Source organism: Hirundo rustica, chromosome 3, assembly GCF_015227805.2.
Source record: "Hirundo rustica isolate bHirRus1 chromosome 3, bHirRus1.pri.v3, whole genome shotgun sequence".
Classification (NCBI taxonomy): domain Eukaryota; kingdom Metazoa; phylum Chordata; class Aves; order Passeriformes; family Hirundinidae; genus Hirundo; species Hirundo rustica.
Genome location: NC_053452.1, coordinates 1512397 through 1530240, shown reverse-complemented (window position 1 = coordinate 1530240; position 17844 = coordinate 1512397). Strand labels below are relative to the sequence as shown.

Here is a 17844-nt window from a genome sequence, read left to right as displayed (position 1 = left end):
GACTAATCGTGAATTCAGCAACAGCTAACGTGCCTCAGCGCACATGCGGCTACACCAGGTTTAGATCTTTCGCAAAAGGGAGCTCACCTGCCCGTTCTTCCCCAGTTCCATCTCAACGATTGCGACAGGAGTGTTTATCTGATCAGCGTGCCTCAGCTGTGACTTCAGGTCCACTCGCCAGCTCACGTTTTTCAAGCCATGATCCCAGCGGCTCTGACTGATCAGGCTCTCGTGGATTTGAGGCCGGTGGTTCTTCCAAAATTTTGCAATGACTGCAGCCTGATCTGACGTGATGCCACCTTGTTTTTTGGTCTGGGCAGTGAGGAAAGCTTCCAGCTGATTCGAATCCATGTCTGCTGAAGCAATTGACTGTAGGAAAAGAAAGGGAGTAAAAGGGAAGAGCTTGCTTAAGTGAGGACTTAAAGGTTGCATCTTTAGGGTTGGACAAATACTGCATCTCAGAGGGGTTGCACAAACAAACTAGGTTATGCAATTAAGCTGACACCTTTCATTAAAACTCAGTTTGCAAGTGTCCACTGCTTAGCCCAGATTCCTGCAGCTGCAGGGGAGAGGGTTTGCTCCAGCAATTCCCTCGGGGAATTCAGCACTGGTATGGGATGGCAAGGAGGCTTCTCCCTGTCTGCTGGCCCTTTCCACAGGCATTCCCGAATGGACACTGCACTGGGACAAACCAGGCTGGGCTGAAACAAGTGCAGGGACAGCCCAGCTCCTTGCAACATGCAGAGTTTCACCTGCCACCTCCACACCGCACACGAGGCAGCAAAACTGGTAAATGCTGCACCAGTAAAGCAGGGCCTGCAGCAGCAAGAGCACGAGTCTTCCAAGGGACAGTCAAAATTGAAACTGGTTTTTTTTGTCTGTATTATTCTACCCATAAGGCACAAAAAGCCTTAACAATTCAACTCCAGCTTCTTTTAGAGCACCGGTGGACTTTGCCAGGCTTTATTTGCATTTTGCAACGGAGTGGAAACGGTCATTTACTCCTCCCTGTGCAGCAATGGAAATTATTATTATTCCTAAAAACGCCTTTTGATACAGATACACAGTTTTTCTGGTTTTTTTTTTCAAAACTCATAAACCCACAGCCTTGCATTTGCATTGCCTAAGTGGCAATAGCTGCTACTATATATGGCCAGGAAGGGAGGATGGGAGGTGAAAAGAGGAAACCATAGTTAAGTTTCCCCCACCGTCATCTCAAGCAGATGCTCTTGCTTCATTTTCACACAAAATGGATGCAACTTCCCCAAAATGAACACCACACCTCCAAGCACACATTTAATCTTCCTCGACAGGGCCCTGCCACAGCTGCTCTCCAGGCATTTGGGGGAAGCACAGCCCCATTCCTGTGGCCATGGGGGGGACATGGTGTGCTTCGGGCTGCACACACACCCCCTGCACCCCACACGGCCTGGCTGCCAAACCGGGCAGCGCTCATCCGAAAACTGAGGTGTTTGTGGTGGTTCCTTACAAGGGATGAGCTGCCTTGCCTTGCTTTCACAATACATCAGCTGCCATCTGTTTGTGATGGAGAAAAGAAATGGCAATCAACACTGCAAGCAAACCCTGGGCTGTATTAAAGGCTCCAGCTTAACAGGAGCATCTGTGGTTTTATTATCAAATCTGAGCTGCCTAGTGCACCATTCTGGCTTTTCTATAGGGCACCTGACATATTGGTACATGCTGCTTGCTTTATATCAAAAATATTTAACTTAGGAGGTAATTATCTTGTACTAACCCGTTATGCTGGAAGCGAAAACAGCCCTTCTTTTTTCATTTTCAGGAGAAAAGCCATTCAGACTAACAGTCCTTCCCCACAGCCACTCCTAACAGCAGTGTGGGGTATTTTCTGCCGTCATGCTTTTCACATTAATGCTTTTCACACCGGCTCGTGCGCCGCTTTTTGCGAACGTGGGGAGGAGCGCAGGCGAATCAACAAGCACAGGGACCTCCGGCACCTTGTGCAAGCCCTGTCAAGAACAAGCTCAGATGCAGACTTCCTTCTCAGTTCAGCTGCGCAGAAAATTGCCTTCTGTTTTGTCCCTGTGCAGAAACCAAGAAGGCAAACCGTGCCCTCCGCGCTGAGTGAAGCAAGGGTGCCGTGGCAAAACAGCTCAGCTGTGTTAAACGTGACCCTAATGCAGGTACCCCCTTTTCCAGGCTTGATTTCATAACCTTCAAACATTTCACATCTGGAATGCTCTGGATTTATTTTGGTTTTTTAACCTCACTCTCTGCACAACAACCCTTTTTGCAAGACGCAGCAAGATTTCTGGCAGTGCCCTTCTGAGCTGATAAAAAATTGCAGACACTAAGTTCCTTATTCTGCTTGACACGTGATAGAAATCTGACTTTAAAGCGCAGCCAGACGAAGAAGCTTATGACCAAACTTGAAATTTTAAGCATGAGGAACACAAAGCAACGTTACTAGAGCATATACAGGACAGTTCAACCTGGCTATTTGCTAAAGATCATCAGGAGATTGATGATTAATTAAGGTCTGGTGCCAGCTGCATTTAAAAACCCTGCACCTTTATGTATTATAAGCATCCTGAAGTGGTTTGCTACCAAAAGAGTGCCACATAAAACCAGGGGAAGGAAACCATGGATGGTAATTAGCCACCATTTATACCTCCTTCATACACACATGTGCACACAGTAGGGATGGTTTTCTACCCCACACATAAAAAAAACTTACTGTACACAGCCAAGAACACAAAAGGTAACAATTATACTGTATTTTGGAGGAGTATTTATCAGATAATGTTTATCTTAAATAATATAGCCTTGTAATCCATCACTCAGACTAGAAAAATCTCTCTTCTTGGAAATATGACTACTGCTTAGAAATTCCTTTAAAAATTCAACTGGAAGTGGGTACAAACAATCAATGAGTTATATTTTGGTACAGCTGCATGAAGATATTAATTAATGGAGACCTATTTTCTTTGAAATTCCTCAACAAATCCCTCCAGCTACAATGGTTTTCAAGTCACATAAGAAGAGTAACTCATTTTAGTAGTCTTTTTCATCTTCACTTGGAAACATTTCACTGTGGAGAAAAAATGAGAGAATATTTAAAGTCTTTGCTGATCTTCTCGGTCTCTTGTTGCATGAACATTTACACAATTCATTCTTTAAACAAATGCAGTTCTACTCCACTGCTTGTATGAAGGGCCTCAATTCAGAATTTTCTTAAGCTTGGGGAAATGTTTTAATTTAATTTGGCAAAAAAATTCTATTTCCAGTCATATTCTGCATTGCATTACAAACAGTTCTTTCTATTACTTTTAACAATGCTCATTTATTACGCAGAATATCAAATTATAGTGAATACATCTGATTGATATTTCTAAGGATTAAGTTAGAACACGAGTTGGTTCTTCTGTGCTTATAACTAGAGACAGATAAAATATATCAGATTATGTGTCTCCCTCTCATGCTATTAAAGCATTGGTTCTAGGGTGATACATCTTATTAATGCCAATTACTTAGTCCAGACAGACCTTAAAGTGCAGAATAACTGCCATACCTTCAGTCACTGTACTGTCAGCGACACATCACTATGTTATAGAGACTTTATACTTCAGTTTTTCTTGCTAATCACAAGTAATTTACCATTTCAACATAAAAACCCAGAAAAGTTCTCCTAAGAATGTACAGAGTCACAGCTGTTCTATTCCAGTGCAAAATGTAAATTAACTTTACTATGGCTATTCACTTAAATGTCTAAGTAAAAAAAAAAAAAAAAAAAAAAAAAAGCCTATTTCAAAACTAGAGTCTGTAAGACAACACCATTAGATATTAAAAATTTCCTCACATCACGTATGTTGTGATTGGATAAAATATGCATTTTCTTTTCCCTCCCAGACAGCACAGCTTACGGACAGTATGTCACATTACCAGCACACTAATCCTGCCCTCAGTGACTGGCAATACTTTCATTTCCAGAGGCTGGGCAGATGCTTCTGAACGGCAAGAAACAGTTTTGGTCCTACTGAACTCTCCTTTTGTTCTCCCTCAACACATACCCACTACGTCTTCAAACGCAATTCAGCCAATAAAAACATGACTTCAAATACCATTTCCTTAATGAAACAATATTTGATAATCCGGAGAGTTTTGTAATAGCCTAATTAGATCCATCAGACATGTGCCCTGGTACACAGAACAGGAAAACAGACTTCATTACCTCTTCTGAGAAATAAAGCCTGACAAGCACGCAACACCAGTGAGAAACAACGATTGGTAAAACCCGCTGGAAGAAAAAAGAACGCATTTCCTCCTCAGAAATAAAACATTACTTGTCAAGCAGCACAGAGGACCTCTAAGAGCTGGACACAGCAGCTTTTCCTCCAGCTGACCCTCAGAAGCGCAGCCTGCAGCACAAAGAAATCCCGAGCTCCAGGACACAAACAATCCGGCGGCTCCTGAACTCTGCTCCTCAGGCTTTTGGGAGCTGGGGTGAAAGGCTGCTCCTCCACCACAGCCCTCCTCATCCACGTGCTTTTAAAATAAAGCACCCTGAAAGCCATTTCCCAGCCCCCAGGAACGCGTGCAGGCAGACGTGGAAGCAGCTGCAGGCGGGAGGAACGTGCCGAGGAACCTCGCTCAGCCCGACATCCTCAGCACACGCAGCCCATTCCTGGGCGACACCAACGTGGACCCCCTCCATTTATCAGCCTCAGGAGAAAACATTTCACTGGAGCTGGGGGGCAAACAGCAGGGGGAGAGAAGCTGCCCAGAACAGAGCCAGCTCAGCGCGCTCCTCCGCGATGAGCAGCTTCTGACAGGAGGAATCCAACATCCTCCCAACCCTGGGACAGGAGGAATCCAACATCCTCCCAACCCTGGGACAGGAGGAATCCAACATCCTCCCAACCCTGGGACAGGAGGAATCCAACATTCTCCCAACCCCGTGGTCTCTGGCTCTTCCTTTGTATGCACAAGCTGCTGAGATATCCAGCCCTGGAAGAAATGAGCTGTCCCCACAGATGTTCCCTGGATAGAAGTCCAGAGGACTTTCCCACGTGTCTGGAGACACTGGAGGTTTTCAACCAGTCGGGAGGTTGTGCCTCACAAACACTGTTTATTGCAGCTCTCCTGAGAATCTGAATTAAGATAAAATTAGATACAACAGCCTGCAGCCTGTCTGCACTTGGAAACGGTGATCCATCTTTTGGGAAAGAAACCCTCAGAACTACAGGCCTCTACACGCCCCCACAAATTTCTAGGTGAGAAATCACAAGTGACCTCAATGTATTTAGTATTTCTACCACGTAAGCCTTCATCGAATCCACGGGAGATCACATGAACTCTTTTATTCACATTCCGTACCATGTCCCAATATTGCTTTTATTTGCCTCTTCTGGAGCTGTAGTGAAAGCTAAAAGTGAAATAAACCGGTTTGCTAAGAGAAAAGAACCACTGAACCAGTGAACCATTAAGAGGTTGATACATACATTGTTTAAACCCTGTAGCTTACTTTTTTTCTAGTATGTATCAGGTCTTCTGCAACAAGGATTTTTTTATTCCAACCTTTTTTTTTTTTTTTAATTCCAACCCACTCACCAGGTCAACAGAGGTTCAAGCAGGTTTGTAGATATTTTTGAATTTGACTTCTGATTTTCATCAAGCTGTCTTCTTGGATGGGAAGGCTCCCAACACACAACACCACAAAAATTACGGAACTGCTGCTGCAGATGGGAAAAATGTGTGTGTGGATGATGAAGTTTCGGGCTAAATTACATCCTTCCTGCGCTCCTGATCTTATTAAGCTTGATTCCACACAGGCTTGTCAACTGAGCACATGGAAGGAAAAAAGCTCTTCTCAATGGGTCACTTCCATGCCTCTTCACTGACTCCTCCAGCTTCACCCCCACAATTCCCAGGCTCCCACCAAGCAGAAATCCCCTAACCACCAAATTCTTTTTTTTTTTTTTTTTTTTTTTGCATACAAGCTCACCAAACTACGTTCTCTGTTAAAATTACTTTTTTTTTTTTTTTTCTTGGAAGTTCAATCATAGAGGAGGTTCTATTTGGCTATTTTTCCCTGGCTTACAACTGAACACAAAAGAGCTCTTAGCATCAGTTTTTAAGATCATGTGAAGCGACCACGGCGTTTTTTCTTCCATCCTGCCCCTGCCAGGAGTCAATGCAGCTGCTAGAAACCACCTGTTCGAACTCACAGCACCGTGAAATGCCACTTCCTAAATTTATTTGCAGAAGGTGTCATTTTTCTGCTGAAGGAAAACTGAGAATTCATCAGATTACTCAGTCTGGACCTACTCTGTCTAGGTTTTACAGGACTTAAAAAACAAGGACAAGCAATAATAATGAAAAGAGAACGAGCCCACCCATGGATAACATCAGTCATAGGTAGATATCCAAACGATGCCTGCAGACTCGGGTTATGAATAGATACTAAAAGCTTGGATTCTAAGCAATAAACATTAAAAAAAAGCACCAGCCCTTCCTTCCTGAGTAAGTTTTCAAGCCACTTGTATTATTTAAAATAGAAAGAGGAAGAGTTACACAAGAAAAAAAGCAAGGGAAAGCGCTTCTCGGAGAGCACGGATAGGTTGGATGGGCTGGAGGGAGATAAAACATGGAACGAAACAAAACAGAAGTTCTATTAATAGCAGATATACTTGCAACAACAAGGGTGAAATAGGAGGATTACAAATATAAATGTACTGAAATTAAAAATACAAATATAAATTGCCCAACCTGACTTGTACTCCACCGAATTACAGCAGAGAAAAAAAAAACATCCTAGACTTTGCCATCAGTTTTCTCCTCACTCCAACTCCAATACTTTGCTGTGGTTTAGAAAGCATTTTACCACTTGGGGTGGAGGGAATAAAATGTCACATTTCCAGCAGTTCTTAAACGTGTATTACAGACAGGTTTGAGAGGTTCAACCTCTTTCAAAATGAACGTGCACGCACACGTGGCTCCCTGAACTCTGCTTCAGCAGAAGGGAGCTGCCTTCTTGGAGAACATATAGATCTTTAGAAGTTACATTATTCAGTCTAGAATGGTTTCTTCTTCAGTCCTGAAAGAGCTGGATTCAGAAGCAAGAACCCTCAAGAGATGAAAGCCATTCAATGGATTATTGCTAAAGACAGAGGAGGTAAATAAAAGAAATCCAGATAGGACAGAAAATACCAGATGGTAAATAAAAAGAGAACAAAAATTCAAGGGAGGGAGTAAAAGCAGGAAAAGAGAGACAGACACAGTGACAGTCCTGGAACTGGTGACATGACCTGTCGTTCCCTTAGGAGACCACGTGCTCAGCCTTTTCTTCTCCCCCTCTGTTCTCTCACAATAAAAGAGAGCAGTGTTTATCGGGTTTCTACAATCATTCTGGGAAAATTACTTGCTGCTGTGGACTACTGCTTCAAGTTTAATCTCATTTCACTTAGGAGAGTTAAAAATAGAAGTTGGAGCACTTCACATTTTGAAGATATGGAAAAAAAAAAAAAAAAGTTGTAGCCCTCCCCTGAGTGCAGCAATGGTGCAGACATTAGCAGAGCTTATTGGAGCTTTGCAAGCAGTGATGCTGTCAGTGAAATCAGCACAAACTTGCTTTATTATGAACCAAGCACAGAAACAGATTTAGTATCATGAACTAAATTACTGCTTTTACTCAGAGTACCTTGATTGTCTCCATCTTAAAAGTTAATGGTTAACTCAGCTAATCCGTCCCTTAGCTTGCATTTGGACATAAAACAGAGATGCTCCAGCAGTGAAAAACATGAACTCTGTGACTCTCATCCCTCCACTGTTGCTATCTACTCCCTTCTAGTGCCAAATTCTGACTCCAATCTCCGCTCTCCTTCTTTCCCAGCACTACCTGTTATTGCCACTCCGAGCAGCAGCTGGAGCTCCATCTCCTACCTGGAAGGAGAAGGATTTCTGCACTCCCAGCCCGGGCTGGGACACATCCCTGCCTTAGCCATAACCCTGCAGACATCTTTCAGAGCAGTAAATGGATCAGCCAGCAAAGGAGACAAGCTTACAGACTACCCCGCTTCACAGGAAGCAAGCACCAGTGCTCTGCCATCTGGCCCTTCACCACCTATTTTGACAACTCGTGTTACATGCTGACAGAGCTGACAGGTGAGAGGGAAGCTTCCATTCTCAGGATCCCGGCCACCAGGGCTTCCTTTCAGCACAGGGAAAATCATTCTCCCTCCTGTCAGCTCAGTGAAACATAAAACACCTTCCCCAAACCAGCAGCAGCCACGGTGGCTGTGAACAGCTGAGCCTTTAGGGGGAGAAAGGAGCAGCAGGTCAAACTCCTCAGCTCAGGAATCACACCTGTAAATCTTCCTCTCCATCCCTGTTGCTGGAAAACATCACCTGATCAGGGACAAAGGCCAAAGGAGGGAGCTCGGAAGAAATGATCTCTCACTTTCCCATAAAGACTCAGCTGCCACTTCCTGTACCAAAAATTGTCTTTGCACTGAATATAATTAACATTTTGGGGGAAAAGAAAAGCTAAGGATGCGATGAACCAGCTAAGACATCAACCAAAGCACTCTCCAACAGAATCCCCTTAAAGATTAATGACTGCTTTAGTCATTAATTCACTGATTACCCCAGTGATGCCTTGGGGAGGCTGAGCTGAGACAGAGACTCCACACAGCTGGAGAATAAAGTAGGGATTTATTGATAGACCTTTAGGGTACACCTTGGGCAGGACAGGGCCTGACCAGGGCTACACCCAAGGTGCACCCAAAATGGTCACAAAATGGCTGAGTGGTCACGAGGTCTCACATTTTTATAAGTTTTGTTCCATTTGCACATTGGGGTTTAATTGTCCAATTGCAGCTCCAGGCTGTGAGCTCCCATCCTTCTTGTTCCTCCCTCCAGCCACCCTTGTTTGTGCTTTTGGGGCTGAAAGTTGTCCTTGGTGTGCAGCAGGAACAGGATTTGTTTTGTGTCGCTGCTGTGTGCAGAGAGCTGAGTGACACCGAGTGTGAGCTCAGAGCTGCACCTGGGCTGCACAGAACATGGAATACATGGAAGATAAAACTGAAGGCATCACCTCAGAGGGTGGTCCTCTATCAGCAGAGCTGGCCAAGCCATCAGGTTTTCCCAAAAAACAAGCCCTGTGCCCTACAGCCCCTGTGCTCTGTGGCACACACACAGCTCAGGCTGGCAGAGCTTGCAGGGACACCGCCACTGAGAACTGCTTGGTGCTGGAAATCTGCTTTGAGAATTCACATTTTTAGGCCTGTAGTGCTAGAAACATCAACAATCAATTGGTCCCAGACACTGCAACCCACAGCATCAAAAAGAATTCAGTCAATTTTTCCCGTGGCTTTTGCCTTTTAGTCAAATCGGGGGCTACTCACATCCAATAAACTCCCTGCCATTTGTCCTCATGAACTGCACAACTTCATTAAGAGCTTTCTGTTCATTATGAGACTTTTTATAGATTTCTTAGCATGTCATAAGATGAACAAACCCACTTTCCTTGCCAAGCAAATGTAAATCATAAATGTACTGTTCTTCCTTTGACAGAAAAAGGGAGTTACAAACATTTTTCTCACTTCGAAAACATTAAAAAGTTGATCCAAATGAAAAAATAAAAAAGGAGTCACAACTAATCCAAGTCCATAAAATATTTCTGCCATGTGTGACTGTGTAAAACTAAAAGGTCCTTATACAAACAGCTTGTCAGAAGAGAATAAAAACTACTCTTGAACCAGAAATGGCAAAAAGAGTCTGACAGAACAGCACATCTGATGTGACAGTCTGAGGAGAGACAACAAAGCCGTGTGTAAATGTCAGACAAGGAGTAAAAAATGTCTGCTGATTACTTGCCTTTCACACAGATACTACTTCAGTGTCTGTGCGTATCTTCAAATCATATTCCATAATCCTGGCATCACTGCAAAGAAAGGAAAGGGAAAACTACCGGCCAAGCCGAGGTAGAAATCTTTTGGCAGAGATCCCAAAACATCTCAACCAGAAGAAAAAAAAAAAATCTAACCTTATTTGGAAAAAAAAACCCCACAGAATTCGCTCAAACTATATTTGTATTGCCACTTCTTATTGTTAGGGGAGAGAGAGAGATGTGAAAAAACGTGCTTTTGGTAATGCATTAGCATATGCACAATTACACGATTACGAAAATAGTTTTAAAATAGTTAGAAAAACACTTAAGGCTAAAAACTGTTTGGACAAGTTGGCTACTCTTTTCCCATTTTCTCTGAATAGTATATTCTATGTCTTGTTTTCATGGGATTGTTGCAGTCTGGTTTTACTTACATGAAATCACACATAAACCAGCATTGTAAAGAGGTAAATATAGACTACGTCAAAGAATTAGAGGGATTAAAAAATGCATTCCAAGATCACTGTCACCTTTAAAAATTAAACTTGCAGTCCTCAAGCACAGCAGATGAACAGATACTGAACTGAGAATGAAGAGGGAGTCCCAGGTTTGCTATACAATTCTAAAACTACCAACTTTATAAAAGATAGAATACCCTGAATTACATCTTGGGCTATCAACCAGAGCCAGGAAACAAAGCAAAAGGCACATCCCACTTACTCTGTTCAAACAGTCCGATTTTTAAATGTTTGGGTGGCTAAAATAAGTAAAGGAAGATTTGCTTTCCTTGTTTATGAATGGCAAATGCAATGGTACAAAATGATAGAAAACTGCTGTGCTTAAATTTCGGGTATTGAGAATACAAAACAAGAATGCCTTCTCTTCAAAACAAATAAACAAACAGCTAAAATAAATTCAACAAAAACAGCCACACAAAATAAAACAACCAACCAAAACCCACAAACCAACCAAGCCAGTTTGGTTTTCCCAGTAATGAACCCTTAATCCTTCACAACGGAGGCCATCAGTGTTCCACTCATTCTTACTTACTCTGTAAATTAAATAATTTTCTTAAAATTCTTAAGTGTAAAAGCATACATTTATAATGACAATTTTAATTCTGTAATTATTTAGGTATTTTGGGCTCTGCCTTTAAATAAAGTCACTCAATTCACCTTGTCAGAAAAGAAATCAGCCCTCAGGGGTGACCTTGGAGCCCTCCCAGGAAGCTGCAGCTCATCCTGACTGCCCAGGGAGGCTCCTGGGGAAACACTGTCAGATGTTCTCACCTGACAACTTCTGTCCCATTAGGTTTTAGCACTAAAATGTCAATGAAACATTTGCAGTGCCTGGTACTTTGTGCCACTAAAGTGCTTCCTTTTTTTTTTTTTCTTTTTTTTTTTTCCAATTAAATAAACTATTAAAAAAACAAAGGTCATCCAAACATTGAAGAAGTCAGGCTCCATCATATTTGGTCACCAGACTGGAAGAAATCCAGAGTACAAGCTTCAAACTGCAGTAATTCTAGCCACACAAGTAGATTCTAGCCGTACCACACAAAATTTTTGGTCTTGTCTGCAATTTTTTTTCTTTTCAGTAAGTTGCTGGATATACTGTACCCAGCTGCTACACACCAGCGCAGTCAAAAAATCTAAATTACATCACGCCAAGCTTGTAGCTAAGCGTTCCAAGGAATGAAAGATTTCAGATGCTCAGCTCGTAAAAAAAGGTTGAGTTGTAAGCGTCATCCAAATTTCCTTTTCATACACTAGCTGTGAACTTCACTAGCTCAGACACATACCACAGCTCCTGCATCTCTGACAGAGTGTTATTCAATGTGTTAACCACTCTCCCTGAAGAAAGCAAGCAAGAAAGAAAGCAAGCAAGAAAGAGAGAGTCTATTATCTGCTCAGCTGTCTGGCAGCCTTGCATGAGACCAGTAAGGTTGAAATCAATATTTTTACTTCCTTGACACCTTCAGTTGGCTCCTGGAGCGAGCAAGCATCTCGCTGTGCACCAGTTGTGAGAGACACCATTTTCAGAGTAGCACATAATGAAAATGAACAAAATTTCAGCATTGAGCCTTTCCTTTCCTTTTAGTCTTTCTTTATGCATCGAATTGAAGACGAGACAGCTCGAGTTCTCCCCTTTTCAGAGTCCCACATTTAAAAGAGGAAAGACAACTCAAAGTAGCCCAGAAAATCACCAGCGCTGTGAGGTGATGGCACTGAGCCTCGTTACCCTCTTCAGCATTTCCCACACACTTTGGGGAACAGGGAATGGAGCCTTATCGGTACTGAAATAAAGGCATGAAACTAAGGGAGTGAAGCCTAAGGGAGTCCTTCTCTCTTTTCAAATATATTCCATGCAGCACGTGTTTGATGAATACTAATTAACCAGAGCAGAAGGAATTAATTTGGACTAATGATCTTCAAAGGCAAGATGTGACTCCCTGCTCTTCAATCAGAGTAGACTCTTGTTAAGGTCAAGAGAAGCGCTGTGGGGTTCAGGCTGGAATAATGAATTTCAGCATAATCAATAAATTTTCCTTTCTGTGCATCGGAGTGTTTGTGTGCACACACCACTCTATCTACACAGAACATGCTGATCACAGACACGCACAAACGTGTGTGTAACTTGGGTGATCACACCTGCAGCGTTTGGGGTTTGCTTTTTTGAGAACTGGCGTCATTAATGACGAAAATGCTACGTACTTTCAGAAGCCTCACAAATGCAACAAACCAAACCATACATTTGGATGGGAAAGTGGCAATCAGCAGGACACGAATTCACCACCAGGGAACCCAGCTTTCTCAGCAGCATCCATTAGCTGGCAATTAGCAGATTTAAATGCATTCTAAAACTAAGAGGCAGTGAGAGGCATGAGCCAGTACTGACCTGCCTGCTCTAGAAACACACAGCTAGCACCAACCTCCACAACTGGGGCAAAGCAACCAGATCTCAGCTGGCAGAGATATAATCAACATTTTAATCAGGAGAGAGAGATTTGCTTCTTGTTTGAGCAATACAGAGTCTACCACACCTATTCTAGATCAGTGACTCAGATCTGATGACGTTTCTTTAATTTACCACTTTTCTGTAGCTAACATTAAATAAATAATAATTAAAAAAAAAAAAAAACAAAGCACTGCAAAAGGTCAGGTAAACCATTAAACTTCAGGTGAGCCGTTTTCACTGAGGTGGCACGGTCACAGAACTTCACAATGCCAAGTGAAACGAGCCTTTCTATCTCACATGTGATTCACGGAAAATACAACTCGTCAATTGAATGATGCCATAGCGGTGGGAGCCCTTCTGTTTCCGTGTGCCTGGAGGATTTGCAGGTGTAGTTGAGGTTTGTAACGTCCAGGCTCCTCGTTCACACCCTGTTGTTTAAAACAAGGCTGAGTGGTGCAGAACACCATCACCTCCAAATCCCACAGCCACCAGCAAAAACACCACCTCCTACACATCTCCTCAGGAATCACAGCCCCAGCGAAAGCAACACTGCAAATGTGAGAGCCTTTAACAACGCAAATCCCAGCTTTTGCAACTCGAGAAATCAGGAAAAAGTCGTTAAAAAAAAAAAAAAATCCGTAATGATGCAGGTACATTGTTCTTTCTAGCTGACGTACCTGAGCAACAAATTGCTGCTCCAGGCAGCGGAGCGCTGATCTTATCACTCCTGGCAATGTTCAACTCTGTCGCGTTCCGCACCCAGCCTTCCTCTCCACTTCATTGTTTTCAGGTATTTTCCTCCTCCGCTTTATGTGACCTGCCAGCTGTGCCAGGCCCCTAGTGAAGTGAGCACACGTACACCAAGCTAAAAGCTAAAATAACTCGCATTAAAAGCAGTAAGAATGCTTTGGGTTAGTGCCCATGCACATTTTCATCACTGCAATACAGTAGGTGCTAGTTCCAGTAAAGATTACATTTTCTACCCACCTAAGACAATGCTGAAAATGGGGGGAAAATAGAAAAAAAGAAGCAATAACTGTGGGATTAGAGAAAATGTGTGCTGCAACACCAGACACCGGTGAGCTGGCAAGTGAGCTGTGCTCAGATTAGTGAGCTACATAATAGTGGTGCTCTACTAAATTAAAAAAAAAGGCTAGGATTTTTATTTAGTTGTTCCAAGCAAACAGCAACTCAGATAATGATTTTCTCCTGAATGTCCTATTATAACACTATAGACATCCCCTCCCTCACAAAATTCCACGCCAAGTTATTAATACATTTTCACCTAGCTAACAAATACAATTATTCATTATAAGCGCAGTCGTTCACTGCAGTGAAAAGTATAACACTACAAAGGACACATTTTGGGGTAGAAAATAGGGACACAGCACTTGTTTCCTTTTTCATGAATCAAGAAGAATGAGCTTCCTTAAAAGATTTTTTTTCTTTAGTAGATGCAGGCACAACTGCAAATCTAATCGACCTTACACATACCAGGATATTTACTACAGATGCTAACTCCCTCAGTATCTGTGAAAAATAAAACAACCCCAAAACCCAAGCAAAACAGCTCATAAATCGAACATAATAAATCATTTCTACTCCTCATGTTGAAATTTTTGTTATTACTATTATCATTTAACCTACATAAAGCTTGTTCCAAAGCAGAAGAGCGAAGGAGGACGCTTTAAACCCAGCAGCGAAGGATCCCGTTCAATAAAAGCGAGAGGTTACTGCCACCAAAAGGAAAACAGTGGGATGACTCCACGTGGAAATGTTTTGCAGCCTTAAGGGACAGGAGGCTGGGAAGGATGAAGGCAGAGGGGAAAAAAACAATTAACAGAACACTGAAATCGTATGGTTCTCCAGGGTCAGCTTTACTAGGGCTTTGTTCTGCCTTCCAGGATATTCCACACAAGAAATCAGATTTTTTCCTTAAAGTAAATTTAATAAAGAAATATGATTTGGCTAAAAAATAAATTTGGCATTTTAGAAAGAAGTCAGCTGCTCCATGCACACTCAGCACCTCCATGGGCAGCAAAAGAAACAGGTGGAAGAGGTAGATCATAACATCTTTAATAACCATAAACCCAGCACTACTCTCTATGTAATCCAGGGGAAGAAAACTCTAAAATCTAAATTTTTTATTAAATTTTTTATTGCTACAGTAAATATGACAGAGTTTTGCGGTATTCATCCCCATGCTTTGCACAGGTGGAATGCAGAAAGGTACTGGGAAGTCCTTCACTTTATTTAAGCTCAGATCCAGTGAAACCAAGAGGTTGATTTATGGTCCAGATCCACGTTTACTGCTCAGAAGACACCAACTACCACACCAGTGAAGTCATCACAGGGGCAATGAATCTCTCTGCTTCTAGATCTTCTGTTGTCACCCTGCTGTTTGCTCCCCTTCTTCCACCACCCACAGGAAGAAGGGAAAAATAAAACTGCAAAAAAAGGTAACAAAGACATATTTTTCCCTCCCAGCTTTTGTAATTTTAATCATGCAGATTTTTCAAAAACAATCAATTTAAGCCTCCCCACTTCCAAAGCACAGTCCTAATATCTACCTCCCCCCCAAAAAACTGGCAGGTGTGAAGAAAAGAGGGCCCTCAGAGCAGCCAGAAGGCCAAGGGGTTCTTTTAGGATACTCCAGAGCACAGATCCCATAAGGATTCACAGGAGTTAGGCATCACTTCCTTTAAGTTACCCAAGCCCACCGACAAAACCAGAGAGCCCTGAAGGAACCAGTCTTTAGGATTCAGCTTCCACTGCAGGCTTTTCAGGGCACCACACGAATCTGACCGTTAGACAAACAACAGAACATCCACAAAGGCAGAAAGCGAGTGACATCGTCCTCATCGAATTCCAAATCTCACCGTGATATTTAAAACTACCGACCGGATTTATTAATCCGGCCGAAACAGCCGTGCATTTACCCACAAGGTGGCAGTGGCCATCCAAGGATTTAGCACCTGGAGGCTACCCCGAGCAGCTGTCGGGAACTACAGCACACCGCTCACTTTGAACAGAGACCAAAAAGTTCCGTTTTGGGGAAAAATACGGAAGAAGTTACCAGAGTCCACAGCAGCACGCAGAAGCCTTGTAACATAAAGTTTTTAGGTCCCAGGCAGAAGCAGCAGCAGAGGCCTCAGCAGTCTGTGTCCTTAGCAGTCAAAGCAGTACCAACAACAGCCACATCAGTATTTTTGTGACTCCTGTGCATGTTCTCCAACTTTTATTCTGTTTTTATTCTCCTTTTATTCTGTTTTTAGCCAATCACACGGATTTTCTACATCCTTGCTGGGCCAAGCCTAAGTTAAGATGGATGTGTGAAGGCAAAAGGAAATTCTTACACCAATTCTACCTACAGAATTCTATCTGTTCCATCTAGGAATTTTCAGCAAGGCTCCATTATTTTTTGTTATGGCTAGAATTTAACAAAAAGCAATGTGAACTTTAAACTAGGCCACTGGGGCTTCTATTGCTGGCTAATACAGGCACTTCAAATCCTCTATTTATTTAAAACTAAACTTGCATTTCTACTGCACGTTTGCGCGGATTTCTGCATTTTAGCTCTTCTAAAGGTTCTAATTTCAATCCTCACATTTCTGGGCACTCCTGGGCCTGTGTGGATTTGGCCCAGGGGGGATTCATACTCCAACAGTTGGTATTTCCAAGAGCACAGACCCCAAATGTGCCACATTTTCCCTGCACAGCCTGAGGGACTGCGGCTCCTGAGAGCCCGAGGCACAGAGGACACACACGGCTAATGTGATGCCTCAAGTTTTATCTTTCCTCTATTTCAGGTCCTGTGCTCTGAGCTCACATTCGGTGTCACTCAGCTCTCTGCACACAGCAGCGACACAAAACAAATCCTTTTCCTGCTGCACACCAAGGACAACTTTCAGCCCCAAAAGCACAAACAAGGGTGGCTGGAGGGAGGAGCAAGAAGGATGGGAGCTCACAGCCTGGAGCTGGAATTGGATAATTAAACCCCAATATGCCAATGCACTAAAACATATAAAAATGTCAGACCTCATAACCTCAGGCATCCATTTTGTGACCATTTTGGGTGCACCTTGGGTGTAGCCCTGGTCAGGCTCTTGTCTTGCTCAAGGTGTACCCTAAAGGCCTTTCAATAAATCCCTGCTTTGTTCTCCAGCTCTGTGCAGTCTCTGTCTCAGCTCAGCCTTCCCAAGGCATCAATCGAGTCCAGCTCCTGCCCTGCACAGGAGTCACACCCTGCGCTTGAGGGGGGCATCGCCACAAGAAACACCTCTCGAGCTCTGGCAGGTTCAGTGAGCACTGCCCTGGGGAGCGTATTCCAGTGTACAACCACCAAAGGGTGAAGAACCTTTTCCAGATATCCAACCTAACCCTCCCGACACCGCCTCAGGCCATTCCCTCGGCTCCTCACTGTGCCCGCTCGGGGATGGAGGTGTCGGACACTCGGAGGTGTCCCCGCGGGCTGAGAACACCGTGCAGGGCACCGCGGACCCCCGGCGGGAGCGAGGCCCGCGGAGCGGCTTCCCTCACACCGCGGCCCCTTCCCCCCCCCCGCCGGTACCTGCAGGAGGCCGCCCATCTTGGCCCGCAGAGCGCGGAACTCCTCCGGCGGTGCCTCGGGGTAGAGCTGGGCGCGCAGCAGCTCCTCGGTGATGCCGGCGTTGCCGTGGAAGGCGGCCTGGGCGATGCCGCTTAGCAGCGCGTTCAGCGCCCGGCAGCCCTCGGGCGGCGGCGGCGGCTCGGGCGCCGCCATGGCGGGCAGGGCGCGCCCCGGCTACGGCGGCCGCGCGGGGCCAAAAACGTTCACCGGCTCTGCCCTCTGTCCTTCGCGGGGCTGAGGACAAAACACGGGGCCGGTTAAAACAAAGTGCTTTCAACTGTGCATCGTTTTATACAGGTTTCAATTACAAAAACGAGCATTGAAATGCTTTGTATACATTAAGCAGCACCTGAGTGGGCACAATAAATATCTGCTTTCTGAACTGTTTGGTTTTTTGTTTGGTTTTTTT

The 17844-nt window shown here is 43.8% G+C and overlaps 1 protein-coding gene across 1 annotated transcript in view; it reads right to left on the bottom strand.

Annotated features, from left to right (window-relative positions):
- COMMD1 (copper metabolism domain containing 1) overlaps positions 1–17589 on the bottom strand; it is a 56975-nt gene extending 39386 nt beyond the window's left edge. Inside the window, exons 1-2 of the mRNA XM_040058547.2 lie at positions 17397–17589; positions 88–369 (exon numbers count right to left, since the gene is read on the bottom strand). Of these exons, the coding sequence (XP_039914481.1) occupies positions 88–369; positions 17397–17588 (474 nt within the window). The 5' untranslated portion in view covers position 17589. The remainder of the gene's footprint in view (positions 1–87; positions 370–17396) is intronic.
- Between the last annotated feature and the right edge of the window lie 255 nt (positions 17590–17844).